General features: G+C 40.3%; 1 protein-coding gene across 3 annotated transcripts in view; it reads left to right on the top strand.

Moving 5' to 3' along the window:
• The window catches only part of LOC143899202 (nephrin), a 213,679-nt gene that overhangs the window by 92,322 nt on the left and 94,541 nt on the right, over positions 1-26,816 (top strand). For all 3 annotated transcript variants that reach the window (XM_077409282.1, XM_077409281.1, XM_077409283.1), the window contains one exon: positions 17,402-17,512. In XM_077409282.1, the coding sequence (XP_077265408.1) occupies positions 17,402-17,512 (111 nt within the window). The remainder of the gene's footprint in view (positions 1-17,401; positions 17,513-26,816) is intronic.

The raw sequence follows: 26,816 nt of genomic DNA, 5'->3' as shown, positions 1-26,816 counted from the left end.
AATTCTTTTATCCTGTTTTGTTTTATATACCATTTCGCTTTTTACGATTAAATCGTAAAATAGTAACTTCCGACTTCCGCTGAGCATTAAATCCAGAATACAAAGAAACGCTTTTAACCATCAGATTACTGCGTATCGTAAAAAATTAAAGTCTTTTCTCCACACCATAAATGTTAAACTGAAAATATTGAATTTAAAAAAATAGAAGCATTTTTAAGTTAAAATATAAACTATTAATTTTTTGAGCAGATAATTTTGTTTTCTTATATTCCTGTTTATATTATCCTGTTAGTGATCTGGAAAGGTCATTGGCTTGTAAATGGCGTTGCTCAATGAAAGTTGGCATAAGAATAGAGGCAGGTCCGTCACGCACTAAGATGCAAAATATTTTGGCAGACCGTCACAAGGGCAAACGTTATGATCTCACGAGGTCAGCCCAGCTTACCGAAACGGGAAGTATAAAGTACTTAAAGACGACAATAAGCATCGTCGTGCATATAAATGCATAAACATTCCTAAGTGCTAATGTACGATGCTTATTGTCGTCTTTAAGTGCTTTACACTTTCCGTTTAGGTATGCTGTCTGGGCTGACTTCGTGAGATCATAACGTTTGACCTTGCGACGGTCTGCCAAAATATTTTGCATCTTAGCGCGTGACGGACCTACCTCCATTCTTATGCCAACTTTCATTGAACAACGCCATTTACAAGGAGTGACCTTTTTTCGTGAGCACTGGCTATCTGTTGGTTTGTTTAGTCTGCTTATTGGACAATGTCAAGAATCTTGTCAATAAATTTTTAGCATATTTTCTCGTAGCGGGGGTTGTCAATTCAGTTTTACTTTTTAGTAAAAGTGGCAAATTCGGTCGCGAACGATTTCTTCGTGAAAACGGTGAGAAAGTTATCACACAAGACACGAACGCGGTGAGGAATGGCCAACTTTACGGGCTCGTAAACCGGTGTCCTCGTGACGCAACCGGCACCTTTGCTCGCTCCTCGAGCACCCTAATATTTTTCGCCCCTGTGCTTTCCATTGACATGATCGTGCTTTCTCCCGGTATCTCGCCCCATCGCGTTCCTCCCTTGATGTCACCATTCACTTTGCGCGCAAGGTGCACGTGTAACCTTCCTTCCAAATATGTTCTCGCATTCTCTGCCATCCTTCATCCGATTTTTTTTATTACGTTTGATATAAAGATAATCTAATTCACATTATGATGTTATTACTATAATTTTACTGCATTTGAAATGATATGTCTCATCCGTGAGAAGATTATTTTAAATTTAATTAGATAAATTTTGTATTCATACAGTATTTTAAATAAGAAGAACATTTTTTCCTTTAATCTCGGAGTTTTAATTTTCCGCTGCGTTATTATGTTTGCGCATGTTTAGTGATATCCTATCAATTAACTATATTTTGGTTTAGCCAAGCTGCTGCTTGTTACACCGGATAATAGAGAATGCTTTTGGTGAAAAATTTTGTGCCACGTATATTATTTTTAAAAACTTTATAATCCTTCTCAGCCACGCATTCGAATATTCTACGCGTTGCACGTTTTTTAAATAAAGAATCTGCGTTAAAAAAAATAATTATCGCATCTACTCGGTTTATTTCGCAAACGACGTAATGTATGTAAAAATAATTCCAAGTCGATGCACAATTCGATTCAAAGCAATCAAACGGAACGGATTAAATCTACATTTCAAACGAAGTCCGGTGCTTCGATATGCGGACTTATCGCGACGGAATTTTTTGCTGAGATTTTGGAAAGTTATCGTGATGAGATTTTTTGCAACATCTGTATTTTTTAATACAAACTATGAAGACAGATAAATTTAAACAAAATATTTTTTAAGTAAATTGATTGGTACAATAATTATTGATAATTTTTAAACGATTAAAAATAAAATACATGTTTTTAATAGATAATAAAATTTTATCTTTTATTTAATTTTTTAAAAGAAAATTTTAATTCTGAACGCTACCATTATTACAATGCTTAACAATAAACATTTGGGAATTGAACAAAATAGCATTTAACGGAATCTTCGTTTAGAAAAGTTTCTCCCGAAAACAAAGATTATATTTCTGAAATATATGTAATACAAAGCTTACGAAATACTGTGTATATTGTGTGAAGTAGCAAGAACGATTTAGCGAACGCGATAAAATTTGTCAGCCGTCGCTGGTCGAGGCCAAGTAATATCGAGTAGGATATCGAGATTTATCGTTTCGTGCGATTCTCCTGAGCTCCGTCTTCGCGGCACCGCCGGCAGCGATTCTGATTGAATCCTGGGATGTGAGAAAAAGAGGGAGTTAGGAAGAGAGAGAGAGAGAGAGAGAGAGAGAGAGAGAGAGAGAGAGAGAGAGAGGGAGCTACCTCCGCTGGTCGATACGATCGATACTCGAGAATGCGTGCAATGCGATCCTCCACCATTCAACGTTTTCCTTCATCTCGTCCGGCTGCACGAATCGATTTACGATCAGACCATTCACCGAAATATTCCGCGATTTGTCGACGGAAGGCTGTCCGTAATCCATAATAAAGAGCCGCTCCTTCACCACGAATAAAATAAAATTTTCGGCCACGTAATAATCGGAAAAAATTCTCGGTATTTAGACAGGTGCAGCGTGAAATCAAAACAAAAAAACTCAGGTAGTCAATCTTGTCTAGCATCAACAGTCTGACTCGGCTTATTTTCGATTTCTCGTCGATCAATATATTTATCGCTGAGAATAAATATATATTTTACCCACATTCAAAAATTTCGTGATTTGATTGCATTTATAAATAAAAATGTAAGAACTTTTATGTAAGTTTATAAAAACAATATCAAAAATCAATTTTTAATTAATTTTTTATATGATTTGCGTCTCGAAATCAGGAATAAAATTTCATAGAAATATAGAAAAGAACAAAAACAACATAGAGGCGATATACGAAGATTTAAGATTCGTAGAGCTCGAGATTCAATTCGCGCTGAAAACGGCTGTCCGATAAATCTCGATATCGCACTCGATATCATCGTGGCCCATAGTCTCCTTCGGCCAGCGGCCGCTGGCAAATTTTATCGCCCCCGTAATCCCGCGCGTTTATATTTTCGTACAAAGACAGGCGCGTTTGCTAGCATCGATTCTGCGGATAATCATAAAAGACCGTGACTGCAGAGTCGTTCGGCGCTAATAGTTTCACTAATTCAAACATTTGTCGTGGAATAATGTAATAAAGAAATTGTATATATTTTCGACACAAAGTGGAAACAAAAGTCTAAAGACCAAAAACAAGTTGTAGCGCATTATATATAACATATAATTTATATTGTGTTAATATTTTCATTATTTGTGCATTAATGTTACAGATAAAATTATTTACGAATAAAGTTTTGTTTCAATTTGTAGGGTGTATAAAGCATTTTTGTGTCTATTTTGTGTCTATTACTTTTTATTAGTGTATAATCGTAAAATGTCGTTTATAATGTCTCGCGAAGAGAGCTGTTGATATAGTGACAAGATTGAGAATACGGTCTTTGAAAATCCGAAAACTGTTGAAAGTCAGATAATCCATCGCACGTCATTTTTATCTAGTCGTTTTTCTTTGGTTGTGTCTTCCTCTCGTTCCGTAAGACGAGAGACGTTGCATCGTTGCGTTGGGACTTGGGACCGCAGGGGTTAAGAAATTCCGGCGTATGTACGAAGGGAAAAACGCGAGCGATGAAAGCACTCGAAGGCGACACTTCGAGGAAAAAGGGGAAACTCGATTCCTCGAGTTTCCGCGACATACAAGAGACGAGACGGGAAATCTCGGGTAACTCAGAAACAACGTTGCGTTCTCGTTCGGAGGGAGGATCTCGGTGCAGCTAGCTCGTCGATTCTCCATTATACGCATTCTTTGTCTGGTCGCACACGATCCACCTGGTGCCTTCGACGAGATATATCAAAGTGATCGTGCTCTCCCACTCATGAATATAAATTTTGCGCGCGGGGATAGCGTTCTCTCTTCTATCCTTGACGACGATCATGACTCGCGCGATATCGAAATAATTCGTCGCGTCGCAACGTAGGTGAACAACGTCCTTCAACGAAAACTGTCGGTGTATCATGCATGATTATGTTGAAAGCGCTGCTACATTTCTGCACTCACTATATGAGATATATAAAATAGAAATTATAAAGGGGCAAGAGAGGAAAGTTTTTGACAGCCCTACGAAACGTTTATTCTAATATAATTTAATTATTTGTGAATATATATAGTAAGAGAAAAAGAAAATTTTCAAAGTAGAATTTACAGTTATTTCTTTTAACATAAAACCAAATTAGTGTTATTATATGTTTTTAGATAATTTTTTTTATTTTAATAAAAATATCGCCGTGTTCTTTTTCCCTCTTTCTCTCCATTTCGTCCTAAGAGCGCAATTTTCGTGTCCTTTGGGTACAATTTTCGCGTCCCGCGATCGATCCTTTATCGCCACATTCGTCGCCTTAATCCGTTTCGAAGATAAAAGCCTGTATAAATTACAAAACGTGCCACGAATATTCGATCTACGGTCCAAGTCCTTTTTTCTCGATCATCCCCTTCCTCTTCTTCCATTCCCATCTCTTGATCGTCCTGTCACGATCCACTATATCTTCTTCGGGCGGCCATAAAAATTGTATTAAAAGCGCGCGATCCGCTGTCGGTGAAAGTTCCGAGAAGCGGCGGGAAGACCGGATCAAATCGCCGTCGTTTCGTCGTGTCGAAATAGAAACACCGCAATGTTTTACGGTTTGCACCTTACGCGGAAATTGCAAGTTTTACGAACGTTCTTTCCGATGCGGGAGAAAACGTGATCCGCGATCCTTACGTTTGCGCTGCTCATCCTAGTCATGTTACCTTATCTCTAATTTCTTTCTATTCATCTCTCTATTTCTCCAGTCGTGACATTGATTATTCGCGTTTGACAAGTGACCTTTGAGTCGAGACGAAATAGGAAAAATAATCCAAGTATACGTCAAGTATACGTTGACAGTGGATATGTGCATTTATTATGCAATTAATATGTACAGTAACCAAACAGCTAAATCTATGGGGTATCATTCTTGTTGATTCAAGTATGAAACTATGTCCGCCAGCACGTAGAATATTCGCCACAACATCTGAGAGTACTATCTCTCTTTCCGGATAAACAAATTTTATTTTAAGTAATAAATCTATAGTATCTCGCGAATTATTTCCCGAAAATCATTATTCTTGTTAATTAATCGACGAGATTTTGCGAGTCGGCTGCCAGAATAAAACAATCGCGCTCTTACGAGAAGTGGAATGATGGTCTTTTCACGAAAATTCGGCTTTAAAATGCGGCAAAGTTTCTAAAGCGCGGCGCGTATGATGTCACATTTTAGATCAGAGACATTTGTAGCCACGTGTATATATATAGCAACCAATTTTGCAAAAAAATTACTTTCTATTTAATTGAATATCTAGCAGATAACTCATCTGGAAAAATCCGTACAAATCTATCGGAGATAAGATCTCATATTTCAAGTGTCCATTCAAATTGTTATGACTTTTCTGCGAGCTGAAACACACACAACGTTTACTGACAATCAGCTGATGGCGCGCGTAAATGTAGGTCAGTTTATTGCAACTGTTCGTACTGATCGCTTGACTAGAGCAAAATCTTTAAAACTCAGCGAGAAAACAATGTAAAGAGATATAAAACAAAAATGTATCTTCTCAAATCATTCGTTTAATTACATTGACTGCGGATTTATTTTTGTTTTTTTTTATGTTTTTGTATCTTGGGATATTTGTTAGAAAATGCATTTTTTAGTCTGGATTACTACAATAATTTTCTATCACAAATAAACGCTGGTTTTATTATCATTTTTATTTTGGGAAAAAGAAGATAGTGAAGGATTATATCCAAAAGTGCACGTAGAAATTCTGCGACACATTGACAGTTTGACTTGTACGAAAAAATCGCACGCGCACGATTAAACTCTTCGACGAAACGGCACTCGATAAAAAAATTTGATGGGCATTATCGAACGTGGCGGATTACGCTCTTCGATTGAACAAAAGTCACGGAATGTCTTGTCAGCATTTTTTAGGACGAATTTTTCTGGAGTAATTACCGAAGGAAAATACGACAGTTCAAAGTCAGACGAGCGCTATAGCGGAATTGCCCGTGCGGAATAAAAACCGCGATTCAAACTTTTCCCGGCGGTGCACTCGTTGTAAGTAGAAATCCGCAACTGCGGGCGGGAAGTCGATCGGGATAGAAAACGACGGGATTGGAAACGCAGTGTCGTATTATCTCGCCGACTTATCGTTTATTCGTTCGTTTTATTCGTGATTATACGGTGTCACTGACATGCGATTTGACGATCGTGAAAATTCGCGTTGGTTCGATCGCAAAATACAATAACGGGAAAGATGTGTCTATGATCATCTCGAGTTTTTATTGCGATGCAATTACGATGTCTTTATAGCGTACAAGGATGGAAAAGCTCGCGTGATGATATTGCTACGATAACTGTACGATGGAGAAATATTGGATATTATATAACTGAATATTATATACATATTTATCTGTAATATGGAAATTATCTTTGACTACCTATCGATGCGAAATCGTTAAACGGTCTTTCTTTTTTCTCTCCTCGTTAGATGAGGAAGCTTTTTCAGGTAATTGCGAAACTAATAACGTCATTCGGATCGCTGCTCTGAGAAATTAATGCTCGTTCTTTGATAATTCGTTATCGAGTGCATCCGTAAAAGGTCGGTGCATGCGAGACAACTAAATCGAACACCATGATTTACCTTCCGTTAATTAAGACTTGCACTTTGAGTAACTCGATCAAGTTCCTTTCGTTTCTCTTATTTTTCCTCCTATCTCGTTAGATGGAATTGGTTGCTTCTGTTTGTAAAATTTGGTTAATATTTGTAATCTTTGAATGTTAGAGGAAGTAAAGTAATAGGTATATCTTTTCGAGTACAGTAAACATTATAATTAATTTTTTAAATTAATAAAGAAATAATTAAGCTAAAGAGGCCTCTAAGAACTATTGCGTTATAATTGTCATTTTCGATGAAAAAGCACGTGCAAATTTTTTTTTTATTATTATTATACGTACATTTTGTATTATAATGAGGACGGATTTAATTGAAAATTAGCGAAAATACGATTTAGATTGATATTCCGGGGTTCTGATCAACGTACTTGTCAGACGATCGAGTTTGCTATCTGGTGGAAACTTCTAGTTACTATACAACTTTATATAAAGAATTCAGAAGTTCTTACTCGATAGTCGCTTCTCTTATCCGATAAGCACAGTCGATAAAAATCAGCTTTAGATAGAAAGAGCTTTCTCCCAAACATGTTAGATGTAGATTAGTTAATTGTATTTATTTGGAAAACAATTACTCATGATAGTATTATATCATATATTCAAGATTTCTTACGTTTATCTACAATATATAATTTGCGTTTATCTATAATATGATTTGAAATCCAACTCACCAATAACTTGGAAGCATTCAATGTATCGACGCAATAGGAGGTACTTGGCTGCAATAAACGCAAACTCTAAACTAAAGTTTGAGCGACAATATAATTACGATACGGCGCTTTAGATTAGCAGCAAATTCCACACGAATAATTTATAGATGAAATTAACGACGTAAAACCATAAATACTTATAATAAATGGCTTCTATTAAGAAAATATTATAAATATCCTCGCGATTAAAAATATCTTTCTAATAACGTACTTTCTAATAATTGCAAAATCTTTAATTTTACTTGTCTGCACTCTTTTTTTAAATCGTAAAAATCTTGTTACGTACAATTACGGTGTATCACCGGCAATTTCTACTACGCGAGAGATTTTAATGGCTATACACCAAGAAGAAAGAAATACCCAAAGGACCGCTTCCCTTCCTCCTTCTCGTGGTCGAGAGTTCCTTCAGATCAAGAAGGATTTACGATGTCGGGATAGCAAGCGGTGGCCTTCTCGACTCTTGGCGAGAGAAATCGAGTAGCCGGATAAGTGGCCACTTTCGAAAATAAACAGGCGTGTGGATCCCGCAAATGGATGCGAAGGAACAAACGGCGAAGGAAAGCCGACTTTTTATTATTACGCCGCCGTTAGTTAATAAAACGTTCAATGTAAATCCCTTTTCACGACTTCCATAGATAAAAAAGAGAGAAACGAGAGCGTATATTAGAGACATTCACACACACACACACACGCACGCACACACGCGCGCACACACACACACACACACACACACACACACGCACGCACGCACGCACGCATACACACACACACACACACACACACACACACATCCGTATCTTGACCAATTGTTTTTTATTCCATGTGTTTCGCAAGGATGTTTTAATAACGTTTATAAATTATAGGCGGGAAGAGTTAGACGCGCTTTTATTAAACAGGGATCTCACCGGCAAATCCTACCGAGATACGCGGGTTCGTTCAACAACGCATCCCCGCGTTGTCGGCGTGTGCGTTTCGGGGTCGCATCAATTTGCAACGAGAGAGTGCTTTAATTCCGTCGCCGGCTGAACTACGACGGCGCGTGCTTTATGAAACGCTTCTGTGATAAAAATATCAAGCTGCAGAGCGTATTTTCCGTTGCCCGTTAATAAATAATGAGAAACGTTGTTGGAATTCTATTGTCGCGAGAAATATCGTTTCTCGTTCCGAGCAACGCCGTTTTCGAACTTCAGCGAATGAAACTCGGCGAAACAATTCCTCCAATTTATCTTGCCTGCAGATCGTTGCGGATGAAATGTTAGGTATACATTTTATAAAACGTATTCAATTTTCTGTCCATTAGACTCCAATTTACCTTAGACATTATCTTATGCAGTTATTAGAAATTTTATTAAAAAACGTACAATGATCTTTCTATCTTCCACGTGTATGCAGAAGCGACTTATTACGCTACGAATAAGACTTCCCAATGCCTTCAATAAATCTTTCTACCTTTCTACTTTCATCCCATCTCTCTCCAAAAAATATTGGTTCGCAAATACCACAGTTGGATTCGTTCGTATTGCGAGAGAAATATCCGATCCTTTCTCCCATTTCGATGGCTTTCAACGAGCCGCGAGATTTTTCACGGCGGAACGCGCGAGGGGTCGTCGGTGGCGAGAGAGGCGGCGGACGAGCTCACACAAAGGTGTACGTGTGCGGGTTGAAAATACGACAGGACCGGGAATATTGCCGTCACTTCGACCGCCGCGCCCGCATGAAAATAGCATTTGCTCTGCGGCTGCGGTGGCGGCGTCGTAGGAATTTTCCTAAATTTTTAACAGTAATCGTTACCGTAGCCTTAGTCCGATACCCAGGTCACGCAGCCCGTCAACCGCACGGAGGCGGCGGACGCGGGCCGTTACCATCATATTGTGTGAATGTGAGTGTATGAGAGTGTGAGAGAGGGAGAGAGAGAATGAGGGTGCTCGACGGTCCATAATTCAGAGGGTATACACGTAGCCTTCGCGTCAGCATCGTGTGCGCCCACACGCGTATAAGAGAATGCAACCCGCTGCAAGAATTCAATAAGTCTGAATTTCGGGTATTTTCCGCCTTTCGAGCGCGCGATCACGTCACGGCACCACGTATGTTTCTGTATTTTTTTAGACGCATGCGTTTTAATAACTTTACTCTGTGCTTTCTTTTTTTTTCTCTCCGCAATCACGTAGTGGCATTTACGGTAAAAAGACGCGTGAGAAAAATTTTAATTCTGATATTTTACATGATTCGATGAAAACGTTCTTCATATTGTGTCTGTTCCAAGAAAAAATTTCCAATAATTGTAAAGTAAATCATGTAGATGGTAAATGAGCTTTTTTGGAAAGGTAATTATGTCATGCAGAAATGATGCTGTTATTTTTCATCATATTTCCCGAAATTGCTGCGAATCGACGAATATCGTTGACCGTAAGACGATTTCGCAGTTACGACACGATCAAGATTGAGCCAAGTTTATGAGTAATAATTCTCAATGACGCGCAACAACATGACTATCGATCCCACGTGCCTTCTTACTTTGCCACTTTATTTCTTGGGGTAAACTCGATTCGCTTGCGACACGTACACGTTTCCTACTTGTCAAATAGAGCGTAAAGTACTCTGCTCGCGTCATAAATATTTGTAGAAGTGTCTCGTCGATCGTCGGCGGGTTGCCTCGAGCAGATATCTTGCATCCGTTGCGCCATAACGTGGTGATAAATGATTCTTTGACACTCCCTCCTTGAGATGTGACATCGAAATAATGTCGACGTTACACACGTAGCATAGGGTATCTCGTTAGGAAAGTTCAACGCTCTAAAAGGTCACGATATAGTTATTCTGAAGTAATATCGACCTCTTCTCTCGGGAAATATCTATAAGTTGTATCGAAAATTATACATTCTTTTTTAGGGTAAAGATACAAGAAATTGGATGAATGAAAGATTGTAATTCTTTGTACAACAACCTTTAAATTTATGTGGTAATAATCCATTAGCGTGAAATATAATAAAGAGAATACCGAGATTTTTTTTTATATTCGTGTTTGCAATTACCAAATATTTTATCGAAGCTGTCAGTGTTTCTTTAAAAAATCACTTTAACGATGCTTTGCAATTTTTCCATTTAAATGTGGCAAGTATTTTAAAGATTATTTATGCAGGACAAATTTGCATACTTGATGCTGGAAAATGTTTCTTCGTCAGGTTGCTGTGTCATTCATGTTCGCAATATTTAATCGATACACGTCGAATAGCGTAAAAAAGGATAGACGCAGCGGACCGGGTATCATAACGTCGAGCGATAAAACTATCGTTCTTAAAATACGGTGGCCATATCGCAATATTCGTAATGCCTGAAATATGGCAGGTATTACCTCGCCCTGGCAATAATTTTCCCAGGATAATACCGTTAGTAATGCACTAATACACGCGCGATGTTTCATTACTTTTTCGCCGTAGCCTCTCTATCGGATCGCATGCTACATTGTGCATTTCTGTCGCATTCACCAGAACCGACAAATCATACTTTTCGAATTTGTCGAGATTCCCGTACTGACGAAAGCCGGCGATCAATATAATTTTTGTCTCTCGAATTTTTGGTGAAGCGCGCGCGTATCTTATTACAATCATTAATTATCTTGACGGGTAAATCTCAAGTAAGTACGAACAAAATTTATTTGTAATTAATTGACGGATAAAAATTTATTATTATTTTTTTAATTTTGATCTTTGATGCCTCTAATTATAGCTCCTTTAGTCTAAAATTCAAACAAACGTTTTTAAAACATTTCTCTAATAGCGTTTTTCACTGGCAGAACTGGTGCGCACTCAGTGCACATTAAAGCCGTTGTACACTGATTTAAGTCTCTAATATTTAAAGTAAAATGCAAATATTTCGACTGATAAAATACTCAGTACATATTTTACCAAATAGTGCAATAAAGAATATTGAGGATTTCATGATTTAACCCGATTATATTGAACATACACTTTACGTTGGTTTGTGTACGACGGCTTTAATGTGCATTGAGTGCGCACCGGCTCTGCCAGTGAAAAACGCTATTAGTTTATAAAACATTATATATATATTTCGGTATATATAATATTTTAAAAATATTTCTTTTTTACACAAAATATATAAAATATTTAAAGCGTAAAAATTTTGTATAAGACATGTTGTTCCACGATCTCGGACCATGAAAGAAAGACGACCTCCGCTGATCAGAATTGGGCCAATCGTGGCTCTCGGAACGGACAAGCGATGTCAAACGAGAGGAAGAAAAAGAAAAGCGACATACTGACGGCTGAGGTGTAGTAATTGTCACAGACTGTCAAGGCGCGTGCTGCCTGGTTTCGTAGCTCGTAGGGGATGGACGACGGTAGGTACGCCTTTGAATCTATAGCGGGCGTGCTCATAAAGAGGTAACGGGAGAAAGGATGCACGTCTGAGCACGTCCCGCGCCGATAGCGTCGGAGAATATCGCGCAAATGGTGCATCCGGCTCGTGGCGAGGAAGATAGGTGCATCTCTGGGATGCACCTGTGTATATGTACGTGTATCTAACACACATACAAACGCACACTCGCTCACGCTATGAACGCACGTAGTGTCGTATACGAGGTGTCTCGGATCAAGCACGTCTCGCATTACCTAGATTCTGCATGAATAAGCTGGAGAAAGTAGCCCTTTTCATAAGGGTTCATCAGAGTTCACAAGGGTTTACAAAGGTTCACACGTAGAACGTCGAGAACGAACGAACGTTACTAATCGAGACATTTTTAATGATTAGTTTATAATTGTGGACTAGATTATACCGATTATTTCCTTTATCTTTGTCTCTTTCTTTCTCTCGCTTTTAATTTATTTAATTTTAATTAACTATGGGGGGAAATATTAAAATATAATATAGAAGCATAACACAGAAAGTTTAAAACTAAAAATGTATATACTATATTCTGAAATAATAAATTTTTATTAAATTATTATCTCCGCACAAAGAGTGACCTAAGATAAACGTAACAGAAAATAAAAATCTTGGTAAATCGATATTTCTCTGAACTCGTTTACGTAACGACAATTTTTGTGCAAAATTATTTTAAATTCTAAATACATTAACAGTTAATAGTGTTAAAATTTTAATCACTTCCGCTACGCACGTTTTCGAGCAATTTTCTTAGTTTATCGTATGGAATCTACGTGCTAAGGAAAATGTGTTTCGCAAGAGATATTGCGGATGTAACCCCACGTTGCGCGCATCCAATGTTTGCGCGCAGCACATGCGGGGTCAAACATGGCACCGTTGGAGTCGTCGCCGGGGTGATGTACATAGTCGATGAAATAAGGAGCAGAGCGGGACGTTAGCACTTCGAAGAGTCATTTGGGCATCTGTCGAACGTGACGGGACTCAAGGTGCGCTGTAGACTCTACTTCCATATAGTTTTATGATTCGTATATCCTTCGTACGTATAGAAAGAGAAAGAAAGAAAGAGAGAGAGAGAGGGAGAGAGAGAGAGAGAGAGAGAGAGAGAGAGAGAGAACAGAGAATCGCGCGCACACCTATCTTGACAGGATACCTTGCGTGTTATGTTTGTGCAATAATAAGTAAATACAAAAACTATATAAATTACATAAAGATATATTATAATATCGAGAATCGTTTCTAAAATAGTGTTAGTGATAAGATTATATATAGCTTTCGCGATTACTTTGACCTCGAAGTGCATCAGAAGGTAATAACTCACTAAAGTCGCGTAAAAGCGACGGGCAATCCGTTCTATTCGATTTACGAAGAAGAATACCTCTCTAATCGAGAGACTCGAAACGGTCACGTGCGGTTATCGCGGCTGCAAGATGAAATCCCTCGACGAACGAGAGCACGGCGACGAGAGGGCAAGCGCGTGACACACGATGGAAGTCCATAAATCTAATCGACGTCTACGGAAGCACGAACGCAGGAGAGTAGAAGGGCAAAAAAGGCGAAAGGTGAGGGGCGGTGGGAGCGAAAGAAAGAGATAGAAAGCGAGGAGTGCGAGGAGTGCGAGCGAGAGGAGGCGATGGGTGGGATGGTTCGTTAAACGAGCTTAACGTGTGCCACCCCGTGGTAAGGCATTACTCTCGACTAACGGGCCGTGTTGCAAACCCTATTAGCAATATATTTTCCTCGCTCCGTCGGACCTCCGGCCCGCCATTGTGTTGCCGGCCGAACGGTTTACACGTTGTCGTTGGAAGCGCGGCGCGGCGCGCGTCCAGTGAGATTTTCAGTCCCGTGGGCCGGAAGCTCGCTCATCGATCCCCATCTCGTTCCTCGACGCTGACCCTCGTAGACGCGGCAGATTTGTGCGCCCACCGAGTAAATTCTTCTCTCGATTTTCTGATCGACCTCCCGAGCCCTAAACACTGAACAACGGCCTGTTGATTTGCCGGATGGTGGTTAAATGCCTTTTGGGGTTTTGGTCTCTAAAATTATTAGGTGCATAATAGCAGGGTGTTGGAAAAACACAGATCTATCTTTTATCTCGTTAAGGAGTAATGATTTTAAATTTGATATTAAAACAAAAGATGAGTTTAGTATGAAGTATAATGCAGTTAGTGAAATAAAAATAAATGTTCATAGTTGGCTAACTGAACAATGGGACTGACACTGATACTTTCTAACGCTCTTGTTCCGTGAATGGTGTTCCGGAAAATCACGGTAGACATTTGCGCAATGCTCGACCATGTTTGCAGCGGTCCATAAAAAGAAGGAAGAAAAAGAAGAGCAGCACACAGCGAAACACGATCCTTGGAAGAAGCTAGCAAGCACCGACTTTTCAGGTGCACCACCTCGTGTCTCCCATTTATAACCGGTCGTATACCGACAAGACAGCGGCGTATCCCGTTGGCTCTCTGCACAGTAGAGAATTTCAGTAAAAGTTTCGCGAGCGATACCCGAGGTCCGCATATGTTACCGCCGTCTCGCTTTACCGTTCTACCTCGCGAAAGTCTGAGGGAAACGTCGAACGGGATTCGCGGGGTGCGAACCCCGGTGGCTTACACCCACCGTCTACGTGAGCCACACGACAGTTCACTCATCCCTCTTTCTCTCGGAGGAAGACACGTGAATACCGCAAATCATATTCGCAAGCTGTGAGGCGAGAAGGGCAACGAAAGAAAGAAAGAGAGAAAGAGACGGAGATTGTCCCGGGTTGTGCCACACACGGAGCTGGCTTTGTACGGAGCGCTTTGTACGACTTTAGACGGATTTTAGCGGGGTTTCGATGCCGCGAGCACACGATGTAACAGGCCGAATACCAAAACAGCCGTTCCACGACCGCACGGAGACGGTAATAAATATGCAAAACTCGGCCGGAGGGTGAATCGGGTGCGGGAAGATTAATGAACAATTCTCACCAGGATGCCACGAACGTGAGGAAAGGCTCTTCATGCAACACGTACCGCTATTTCCGCGCTATCAATAGCTCGACTTTGATAAGGTGGCGTTTTTAGGCGGGTCGCTTGTGTATCGGTCTATTACGTCAGTTATACTACTAACGATCGCTTGAATATTCATGAGATTAGCCTCTGTGACGGCGATTTATTCTGTAATTAATCGTGGAAAGCTAACGCGAAGTTATTGCTAATTAGCATTAATATGGTTTTACATATGTGATACCGGATCATTACGAAATGTACAAAATATGATGTGATATCGATCACTAGTAGTTGGCATAAAAGTTTCTTACGGCAAATATAACGAATATAGTTAATCAATTTTTAATTAATGTTATAAATAAAGAATTAACGCACAATATGTGTGTGTGTAATATCAAGAGGTTTTTCATACATTATACATTCGATTGTACTATAATTTTATAATTATACGCGCGAAAATGATTTTACTTCGAAGACTTAATTTAACTTGATTTCGCCTTTTTTTTTAACATTAAACATCTCGACAGAAATCCTTGTGACAGATGAACGAGTTGTAGTAAGAGTCGCAGATATGGCAATATTATTCGTAGGTATTCCGCGACAAAGAAGTAGTAAAGGTTCGTTATGTGTCAGACGTGCGCGATTCTCTCTGATGGGACATCGAGCACTGCACCTTACGGGTTTTTTTTTTCACAAGCGAGTCAATTGTCAGCGTAACAATGGTCGACGGGGTTTCGAGGCGAGGAAAATACGCGCTTCGGGAAAGGATGGGACGACCGGTGGATATCTTCCCGACGGATAAACGCCGCTATAAAAGACCGTGAATGCCGGGTATTAGCGCCACTAAAGCGTCGTCTTGCGCCGCCCTCGTGTAATCTCCGTCGAGATTACGACGTCCGTCTGCGGAATCCCGTGGGAACGGAGCGCTCCTTTCCACTTCCGTTGAAGTTTCTGCTCTTCAACATGTCGATTCGAGCCGACGGCGATCGTATCGCATGTCGGAAACGGCAATTATTCGGACAACGATTATTGAATTCTTTCCGCATCGCTAATTTAATCGTGATGGGGCGATATCTTCTTGCGATGAACGATGAACGATGAACGATTTGTAATTGTAGTTGAATTAGTCTTAATTGCTTTTATGTTCTGCGATAACGTAAATGTGCTCGTCTCCTCTTTTTTTTCTTTATTTAATTGCTGAGTTTAGAAAACTCAAAATAATTGATAATTTTTCTTTTAAATTTAAATCCATGATGCTAAATCTATAAATTGAAGATAACTTAATGTCTAATGAGGCTTGAATGCATATATTCACGCGCTGCTATTTGTATGAAATTCAAATTTCTACATTTTGTATCGTGCTCGTTACATTTTTTATTTTGCCTCGTGCCTAACTTTGAACGCAGGTCGACAATACTTACCGACTTTTGTTTGTGCTCATAGAACACGTTTCAAAAATATCGCCACGTACTTCGGATACAGCCTGAATACGGTCGTCGACGATATGAACAAACAAGTCACGCCGTCGACATGGTGGCACGCGGCACCTCACTCGAGAGCGAAGTGCGGTGATTCGGACTATCTACATAACGATCCTCACGAAGCCTCGATTCCGCGCGAGAATATCGCCGCTTCGAGGATACAGTCGAGCCCTGCGTATAGTTTGCAACCGTACGACTGTGATCGAGATCGCGCGAAGGCGGTTGCACGTGTCGCCGCAAAACCGAGTAAACCAAGTCAGAATATTTCGCCGTGCGTCGAAGATGGTCTTATTGAGTTTGCCGTATCGCGAAAGTTCGTCTTTGCGAACGTGATCTTTTTCCGCGTTTGCTGCGCCTTCCCGAAAGGAAGAGGAAGCACGAGCGAATGGAGCGTACACCATCGATCGACGTCATCGTCATCGACATACATCGTCGTCGCGACAATAGCCGAAGGCAATTCCTATCTGACATCCGGGTGACATATTGGGATGAGTCTCTCGTCGACTTGTTTGCGTTTTACCTCTATACTATATCGTGGATGCATCAAGCTGGCGATAGAAGGGAGAAAAAGAGACGTCAATCAAGTAAAAGCTGTGCTGTTGTTATGTTGCAGCTTCACTTCCTCGCGCTTTTCCCTTTCTTATCGGGCTTATATTATAGTTGCCCAAGGCTAGATACGTGCGATGCTTCCCATGCAAAAGTATTTTGTTATTTGGAAGCAAAAACATTAATGCATATATAATTTTCCTTCACGAAATAAAAGAAAAAACACGTTGTATATAAATAGTAATTTTTTTACTTTGAATTAGAAATATATTATATTTTACATACAAATGTATGTATATTTTATAATTTATATTACATTAACATGTGATGTAATAAATATTAATGGCAAATGTAATTTTCGAAACAAAGTTATCCTCTTTAAACATTTCTTCAAACTGGAAAATGCGCATATCGTTCACATGTCGGTTTTTCTGTTTACAGTGCCACCGGCGAAACCGATAATCTATGATGCGAAGAGGCGAGACATGAGTAAACTTCTCGAGGCTTACCCGGAGGGAGCTGACCTGTTCCTGGTCTGCGAGGTGCACGGAGGTAAATGTCAACATAACTTTACGCATACTTTTCATAATTCTCTTATCGAATAGCTCGCGAAAAAGGCAATTGCATATTAATGTTTAGTTTTAATTATAAGCATTTTGGATTATAATTCTACAACGTCAAAACTTGAAGTTTTAAATTCACAATAAGGATTTGCACTCGATTTTATTACACTCGAGAAGCTCAGCGCAATATACGTACATTATCTAGAGTATAATATCAAAATCCGAATCTTGAAGGTACATAGTAACCATGCTCTTTAATTGTGCAATTAAAAAAAGCGTGTTGTTTAAGATTACATGACTTCACACGACTGAAGATGACTTATGTCGATCAAAAGTGTTCAGAGCCAGATTCCGAGCTCGAGTTCCCTTCGTGAATCGTTTCACAGATCACGCGATCAACGCGCGCGAATTGCTCGAAGAAACGGCGCGAGGCGCAAATGTACGTCGTGCGTGCCGAACGAAATATCTCATTTTGCCGAAGAACCGCGAGTATTCACTGGCGCGAGGCCAATTCCATTTAGAGTATTCTACACAACGCACTCGAGAAGAATCGTCGCGAGCTGGTGCGGCAGCGGGAGATGGGTTGCGAGGCCGAGAAGGGCGGAGAAGCTTAAAAGAGTCCGCGCTCGCTTTTTCGCTGTAGGCACCGAAACGACGCTGAAGCGACTTGTCGCGCGGCTGCCGAATCCTGGACCCACGCCAATTTCGATCCCCGTAACTGCCACCGTTCCGATGCACTCGCCAGAAATCGTGCGCTCGCTTCCGTTGTCGTCGAACATAAATTATATAGAATATGCGATCACGCCTGAAGCCTTCACCCGCGATAACTATATCTTTATACCTTTAATCTTTTTAGAGCTGAGTTTCTATAAAACAAACGTGACTTTTTATGCATATTTCAGATGATTATACTTTTAAGATATATTTGGGATTGTTTTTTTTTTTTTTTTTTTTAATTTGAGTGAAATAGTTTCGAGTTCTGGACGGTTGTTGGTTGTCGTCAACGCGCAGTATTTTTGTTCTTTAGAAGTAGCTTTAGAACTACTTATTTGGACAGCACAACTACTTCGCTTTTATAAAGATTTCAAAATAGTAACTTTAATGCGAAAGCTCAAGGAATTAAATTCCGGTGTTTCTTACTCGAAACATATCACGTGAAAATCTTGGACAGCGTCACGTACTCCTTTTCGTTTCCTTGATAAAAATCTGTAAATGACGGAGTAAAAACACTTTTATTTCTTTCTATATTAACGTTTTACGGAAACAGTAAATGTAGGAAAAGATGAGAAGTTTGGTATCCAAGAAAAATCAAGAAGGAGAAGAGGAGGCGGAAATGACCTCGCAGTTCGCCGCGTTGTTGTGTAATCAACTTCTTGAAAAGTCGCCAAATTTAATTCAGGAATTTATACGAGCACACAGCTTCTCTATAGTGATACACGGCATTTTTACCTAGGATGTTTAAAAGATTCGTTTAAATTATTTAACTATTACCCTTGTCACCTGTGAACATAAAATATTTGACAAGAGAGATCTGTAAGAAATTAAATATTTTTACGACTAGACTTTTTTAAATTATGAATTCGTCATTAATGATAAAAATGATGGTTGTTTCGACAAAAGTACAAGAAACAGTCGATCGAGCCGGGGATGAACCTCTTTCGAAGACTCAGAAAGGGGGCGAGCAGAAAATGAAAAGCGCGCTGGTAGAAGATTAACGTATAGTTGACTTCGTCGCCCCTGCCGGGCGCGATGAACCCGTTGGATCCGTGCCAATCTCCGTCTACATTGCCGAGCCACTATTTCCACTTTAACACGAGCCACGACCTGCCTCGACGTCATCCGCCCTCTCGCGCAATTCCATCGCGAGATTGCGGATTGTCTCGAACTAAGTTCCATTTCCCGAGAATGCTCGATGCCCTGCGCGAGCTGGCTATACCACGTCACGTCGACGAATGTATCGTGCGTCGATACCACTGAATTTCAAAACGGCGGATAAATAATTAAAGCCGCGCCTCGGTGCCGACTGCTAAAATACGTATTAGGCTTTTGCAATCGCGGAGCATACGGCAATATATAATTTATAAGAAGCCGTTACGTACTGTTATGTACTTCGGAGAATGCTTTTTGAGAATGAAATTATCAAGAGTCAAGTCTCACCTCCTTCCGAATATCAATTCTTGATTTTCAATCGTCGCAATTCCTTCAACTTTCAATCTTCTCGAATTTATTACAAGATGTGATTGTCGTCTTATTATTATAATATAGCGTATTATATCGAAAGCGTCAAAACATATTCTCGGTGCGAAACTACTTGAAGAATCGGCGATTTTAGGTATTTTTCAGGAGTTTCAAGGATCAACGATTGCATTCGCATTTCGCCTTCCGCATGGCAATGATTTGAAATTATAGCACGTCCTGGCTCATTTCCGTCTTCCTATCTCGCGACTCGCTCTATTTATTGTTACGTTTCCATTGTTGCGCCTTATTGAGGATTCTCGGGGGACCGCCGCGCGCGGTTCATCCAGCTTTCGTCGCGAAACGTTTTTTTGTTGTCGACGTTACCGAGGATTTTCTCAGGATATCGTGTTCAGCCTCACAATCTTAACCGAGTCGGATATTAACACGGCGGGGTATATCGTGTCTGTCGTATAAAAATATTTTGCCCGCTATTATATTTCCTTTCATTCACTGACAGTTGTTTTATATCTATCGCTACGTAAAAAGCGAGGAGGTTCTTAAAAATAGCTTCCGCGTTAAAGAGCATATTAGTTGAGACAGAAATTCAACCGAGTTGAGACAGAAATTCAACCGAAATCGCATAATTCCCCAGTCGCCACAACGCGACGCGTTTTTACTGTCGTTGCAATTTCACCTTTCGCCGCGTTTCGACGTCGAGCGGAAGAGCGCTCCTCGGGACAGGTGATTTGTCACACGGGAACGAAACGAGCTCGCCTCGTCCGACTTGCCGCTCGAGTTTTTCGCGTCCGCGGGTACAGGTATAGCTGATGACTTCGGGGGCGGAAAGCTCGTGACGAAATGCGAGATGCGACAGAAAAGAAAGAGAGAGGCGGAGCGGTAAGAAGGACCGCGCTGCCGCAACACGTCAAGCGGAAAATGCGACGAGCGAACTTTCGACGCATTTGTACTCTGCCGTCTTTTCCCCACTAGCGCATTTCTCTCGCTATCGTTTCTTTCCCTGATAGGAAACTCTCCCGCCCGTTCCGTTCGTCTGATCTCTTCGGGAACAGCTGATTGCTCGTATTTCTCATTCGCCGAAAAATACAGAACGCCACTTGTTTGCACGACTTTTCCGCTCGTTGCTCCCTTGCGAACTTCGTCGTGCTTCCCTGACTTTTAGCGTGCAACACACTTCTTTCGTTTGCTTCTTTTGATAACATTCGCACTTAGGAGAAACGTAATCAATTATCTTCTCTCGCCACTTCCGTATTTGTATCATTAAACATTTTTATAATATTGATCCATAAGCTTGAAATGCAAAGTAACATAATGTCATTGTGTCAATAAATAAATAGTAAATCTGGAGCCAAACAAAATCTGCAAATGCATCTGCGCAAATATTTGTCCAGTTGGAAGTTGCAGACTGCACTTATACAGGTTTATTTTCTTCTCTCGCGTCAGTGAGCGCGATAATTATGCAGCTTTTTGCAGACATGGAAACCTCTTTTGCCCGAAACCGGCAAAACCGTGAAAAGCATCCTGATATAGCGTGTGTACATACACCACCGGGATACAAGCACGCATTGCACCTGCGTTACAAAATATAATACGTCCACGCCAATTTCATAATACAGCGTTCGCCGCCACTGCCGCTGCCGCTGCGGCAGTTTAAGGTGCCTTTTCATGCTGACGCTCGACGCTCATTTTCAGCGGCAAGAAGGTCGCATGACCACAATTGACGCCGGCGTCAATTGAAATTCATGAAAAGGAAAACAGCGTCAAAATTTCGGCGTCTTCGCGCTGCTTTGGCTTTGACGCTTAAAGCTGAGAAAATCCAGCTTTCTTTGCTTGACGCTATAGCGTCAGATCGAAATCACGTGATCTCGCGATACGCTGAAACGAGCGTCCCATGAATTTACAATTTTACGCACGTATTAAACGGAGAGGTAAAAGACCGGGGTTGGCCTCTAGAAAAATGCAAGTATTTTTGCGGCTTAATTCAAGGTTCAAAGCGCGCGGTGTACGCCGCGGAAATCGTTGGCCGATATAAAAGGAAATAATACGCGTCCAGGATGCCAAGGGGAATACTAAAATTGTTATCTCGGAAAATATATCGCGTTTTGCCAAATGTTTCCGCGAATAATAACCATTCGATTCTTCCAGTAATTATTAATTTTCTGTATTTCGGAAAATTAATGACACTTTTAACATCGATGTCAATAAAACGGTATCTTGAACATTTATTCTTGGCAAAAATTTTGTCCAATTGCAACATTATCCTGGACATTTTACACAGATTGTTTCAGATGTTTTATACAAATAAACTAAATTTTTATAGCATAAAAAAATGGTTATAAAAATTGTAGTAACAGTAATAATGTCGTCTATTAGTAAAAGCAAAAATATTGTAACTAATAATAATACTCGTATATGGCCAATTTTATCAGGAAATATAATGACACACACACGCACGCACACACACACACACACACACACACACACACACACACACACAAGTGGCACATAATTCCGGTATTAATGCGTAGGGCATATAATTCAGTTTTAATGATCGTCATCGATTTACCCATGGCTCGGCGAGTTCTTCGAGCTGCTCACCTGGCCCGTAATCGCAGTTTATTCGCGGCCCACGATTTAGCACAGCGCCCCGTACGAGTTCGGCGCAGCCGGTTTATCGAGCTAGCAACGTCAGCGAGAAATAAAGACCCTATTAATGCGAAGCGGGATTAGGGTAGCTCGCTTGAATGCAGCTTTCGTGGCTGCTCGCATCCTATAGCTTACCGCCGAATTTTCGGATAACGCGATTCGTGGCATCGTTTTCGCTGTCAGACTTGTGCTCGGGCGAATATTACTTGCGGTCTCAAATTGTTACTTAGTTGTCCCTGAGGATGTCCACCCGGATAAACCAGAGCGGAACGTATGATTGACCTGCGGTATCACGTAGCAATTCGGAATAGTACAATGCGCTATTTTATACACTTTGTTATTATTTGCTGAACATTAATAAGCTGTATAATGTGTGCGCAATCGTGCTATTATAGTACAGTTAAATTATTTCTAGTAGACGCGTAGCATATGAGATCAATTTCGCAGATACCTCGAGTAATCTACTTGCGTTCTTTCCTTCTTTCTTTGATAGATCACATAAACCTGTTTTTTTATATTTATACGCTGCTTTTATATACAATAAATTGTATTTCATAATAGCTTACTGCGTATCGGTTTCATTAAATAAAATTTTGCACAAATTCTATCAACGTGCAAGAGCGCGTTATCATTTCACATGAATGTCTCGGTACGTGATACAACGCGGCAATTTTAGTGCGCCGAGTGGCTATGTTTGTAATGCCCTATACTGACGTAAATCGCTTTCCGTCTTCCTTAATGTCACTATCCTTAGACGCGAACAAGGAGAACTACTACAAAAAGGGATCGTCGCTTGTTACTGCTTGCGAAGAGAAATGTATCCGAGAAGACAAGGTACAAAAACACGAGGTACAAAGCTCGTATCTGAGAAAACGAAAACGTCATGTTCGCGAACAATGTTACGAAAATATAATTGTTTCGCGAATTAACGACTGGTATCGTCCCGACGACTCCGACGTGCATTTTTAATTCATAAGTTTTTCGCGTGCAAATTCGAATGCAGGATGATGCGTATCAATTATTTTCTTGGTAATCAAAATGTGATTAATATCAGAGAAAATATTATTAATATAATTGTATTATTGATATCTTGCTGATTCAATTGCACTTTGCGCGTGAAAGTGATAATTATGATAACTGATGCGTCTAAAACGCCTGTTTTCTCTCTCTTTCTTCCTCGCGATCGTCATTGATGTAACAGGATGACTCGAGCAAAGCGAACCGACGTCCGCCTTGCACAATACGCTTTTGACATTTCGACTGGGCCGAAACGCGGCATTTTACGACACGCGCAACAAGCAACTCGCCTCGCGAGTAGTTGCCAATGCGAATCCGAGTCAGAGACAAAACGCGGCGGACAGCTCGAAAGAACGGCCGAGGGATAAAATCCGACATGACGCGCTTCTGTTTACGCCGAGCTGCATATGCAAAGCGTTTCCATCCGCTTCGTACAAGGTGTTTCATAAGCGTCAGCATGTTGGTGTCACGCTGTTTTTCGCGAGAGTGAAGGAAACGAGTGAAATGTATCGTTCGACACATGTCGTTAGGCATTGGAGGCTATACATTTTTGTCGCGCTTTCAATTCTAAACTTTGCTGTCCGATGCACGCGTAACATTGGTGTTGAGCACGATTCTCTCGTCATGTGAATCTTTCGAGATTCTAGTACAGCAGCGAAAGCATGTAAAATATTTGTCTAAATTATCTGTAATCAATTTTTATATAATTTTAATAAAAATCGACTCTAATTATATTTTAAATTGACATAATTAAACGTTAGAGACTATAGAAAAGCCAGATTGCGTCGCTATCTTACATTATATAAACATATTTAAATTTTTTTAATTTTGAAAGAACCTATATCGGAGAATTCTCGGTTCGCTCAACTCACGAGAGGATAGCAGTAGCGATGGGCTTTAATTTATTTTATTGTGGCATAAAATCTTGCAAAATGCATGCCGTCCCTTACGAGCTGACCTCGTCCACCTCGTGGCGCCTCGTCGTTAGTCCTGCGACATCCTCGCATACCATGCAAAAGATATTTCTGCTGCGAGGGATGTTATTTAAGAACGCGAGAGAAAATTCTCTGATTTATCCAAAGATATTTTTGTACCGCGTTTTAAAACGAGCTAATTTATGAAGTTATTCAAGGAATATCGCAGTAGAGACTAGAAAGTAAAATTACGAAGTTTTACATTAATGTTTTCTACTTTATGTGCAATTTGGCGAGAATCATGCTCCATTAAATATGAAATTAATATTTGGTGTATACAATATCGCGAGAAAGTCAATAGTTATACCCTTACGTAGAGTCTAACTACTTCTCTAAAGTTTTTTTTTTAATCTCTATCGAAGCAAGTTTCGAGACGAAATAATTTATTGTTGCGTTCACGAAATTGTTCTCCTCTCAAAATGCGAAGCGACGCGAAACTTTGCAAATAAATCGGGCATTAATATTTTCTATTTTACGCGCGCCTTGCAAGTGGCAAAGTTTGTAGTAACTCAGGCTTCGTTGGATTTGTACTTTCATATTTGCGATTCTTAGCAGTAACGCTTCTTTCATTCCGCTTTGAGGCGTGCAAATGGCTGGGGCCAAGAAATCCGCGCAGTGTATCTTGTATAAATTCAAACTGTATAACGCATTGGCTGTAATTCCTAATATCAACAGAACTTTGGGCTACAGTATGCCGAGGGGAACTACTGCGCAACGATGCTCAGAGATTTCCATTATGCAAACGTTCTCTAAAAAGGAAACTTTGTGTTCGATCAGCATAAACAGATATATCCGGGGTGACATTATAGTTATTTCTAATTCACCACTGGCATTTACGCGTATCCGATATACGTATAATGATATCGAATCGGGCTTATAAATTTTAATGTTTTAGATAGTAATATAATGTTGAATAAATTTCTCTCTCATTTTATATATTTTTAGCACATATTATAACATTATTTAATATTTAATTCCTCTGCATAATTTGTCCAATTCTGGTAACAAATATTAACTATGTTACCCCAAGATTAAATTTTTACTTTCTGTATTTGACTTTTCAAATGTAAATTACATGGGCTACATGGCGCATATAGATTTTACTGTTTCCGAATCTCGAGAGAAACTTTCATTTGCAAATCTTCCACAATGAGCCGCAACGCGGGTTATTTTAGAACTCGATTTGCAAAAACAATCAGTCGCAATCGCCTTAAGTAAATAAAAGCTCCGTGGAAATGCTTTCAATGTAAAAATACTGATTCATTCATTCTCGCTGTGTAAAATAAAAAAAAACCTCGTCACGCGTATCGTCACGTAAAGTTCAAACCTCGGGTTTCTTCTCTAATCACGGCGCTCTTGTGCTCGCCCGCGGTCGTCGTCGATTCAACGCGGTTGTTGAAAATAATTGACCCCTGCTCGCATTTCGAGCGTATTCGTCGCGTAAAGTGAGCGAGCGGCCCCGCGTGTTTAAAACCGGGGGCTTCGCTGCGGGTATATTCTTCGAAAAGCGCTGGTGAAACGCCGCGACGCGACGCGACGCGACGCGCTGGCCGCTCATTCTGCTGCGTATTGTTACCACACAATACACGGTGTATTTCCACCGAGGTGTCTCCACCGCCCTCCGCGCCACAGCTCCGCTGTCCGGCTGCTGCATTGTCGGCACCGCGTTGCATCGAACGCAATTTTACAGCGTCACGGAGCGAAATGTTTGTTTTAACGCGACCCAGCAGCCATGACGCAACGTTTCCCTTCCATTCGCATTCCTCGCTCTTCTCGTCTCGCGGCGTGAAACGACGTTTTTATTCCCCCCCCCCCCACGTATTTCGCGAGCACGTCTCGCGCATCCCGATTATGTCCTTGGCTTTGCATTGCACCACCGTGAAAGGCATGCACGTTTTACACATGCTAATAACGGAAAAGAGTACGTATATTCGCCGAACAAGAGAGTTCAGTGAACTCGAAAGTTTGTCTTTTAGATAAATTGAGACTCGATTGGAACGTATACGATGATTAAAATTCAATCGATGTTCAGAATAGTGTGGTCTAATATCAGTTCTACTTTGCTATCGATTTATTAAATTAATATTTATTAATATTAGTATTGATATTTATTGATATTAGTTATTAAAGGATTATTTATCAGTTTTAATATTTAATACCTTTTACGTAATATATATATATATATATATATATATATATATATATATATATAACGATACAATCAATGCTAATGCGCATTTATCTTTGCGTGAGTGATCACTTTGCTTTCATTTATTTCATCGCGATATATTCATTACGGTAACGCGCGAATTGTTCGGCGGAAAAATTATCGGGGTTGGAAACACGCAAAGCGATAAGGCAACGCCCACAGGAAACGGGTATTCGCGCCGCGAAAATATCCGTGCAAATACATACTCGGCATCGTTCTTTTTCGTTTCTTAACGAGAACGAACGCAACAG

The sequence above is a fragment of the Temnothorax americanus genome, unplaced genomic scaffold (genome assembly GCF_048541705.1).
Source record: "Temnothorax americanus isolate GAGA-0224 unplaced genomic scaffold, ASM4854170v1 Scaffold26, whole genome shotgun sequence".
Lineage (NCBI taxonomy): Eukaryota > Metazoa > Arthropoda > Insecta > Hymenoptera > Formicidae > Temnothorax > Temnothorax americanus.
Note: the sequence above shows the minus strand (reverse complement) of the source record. Positions and strands in the feature narration are given on the sequence as shown.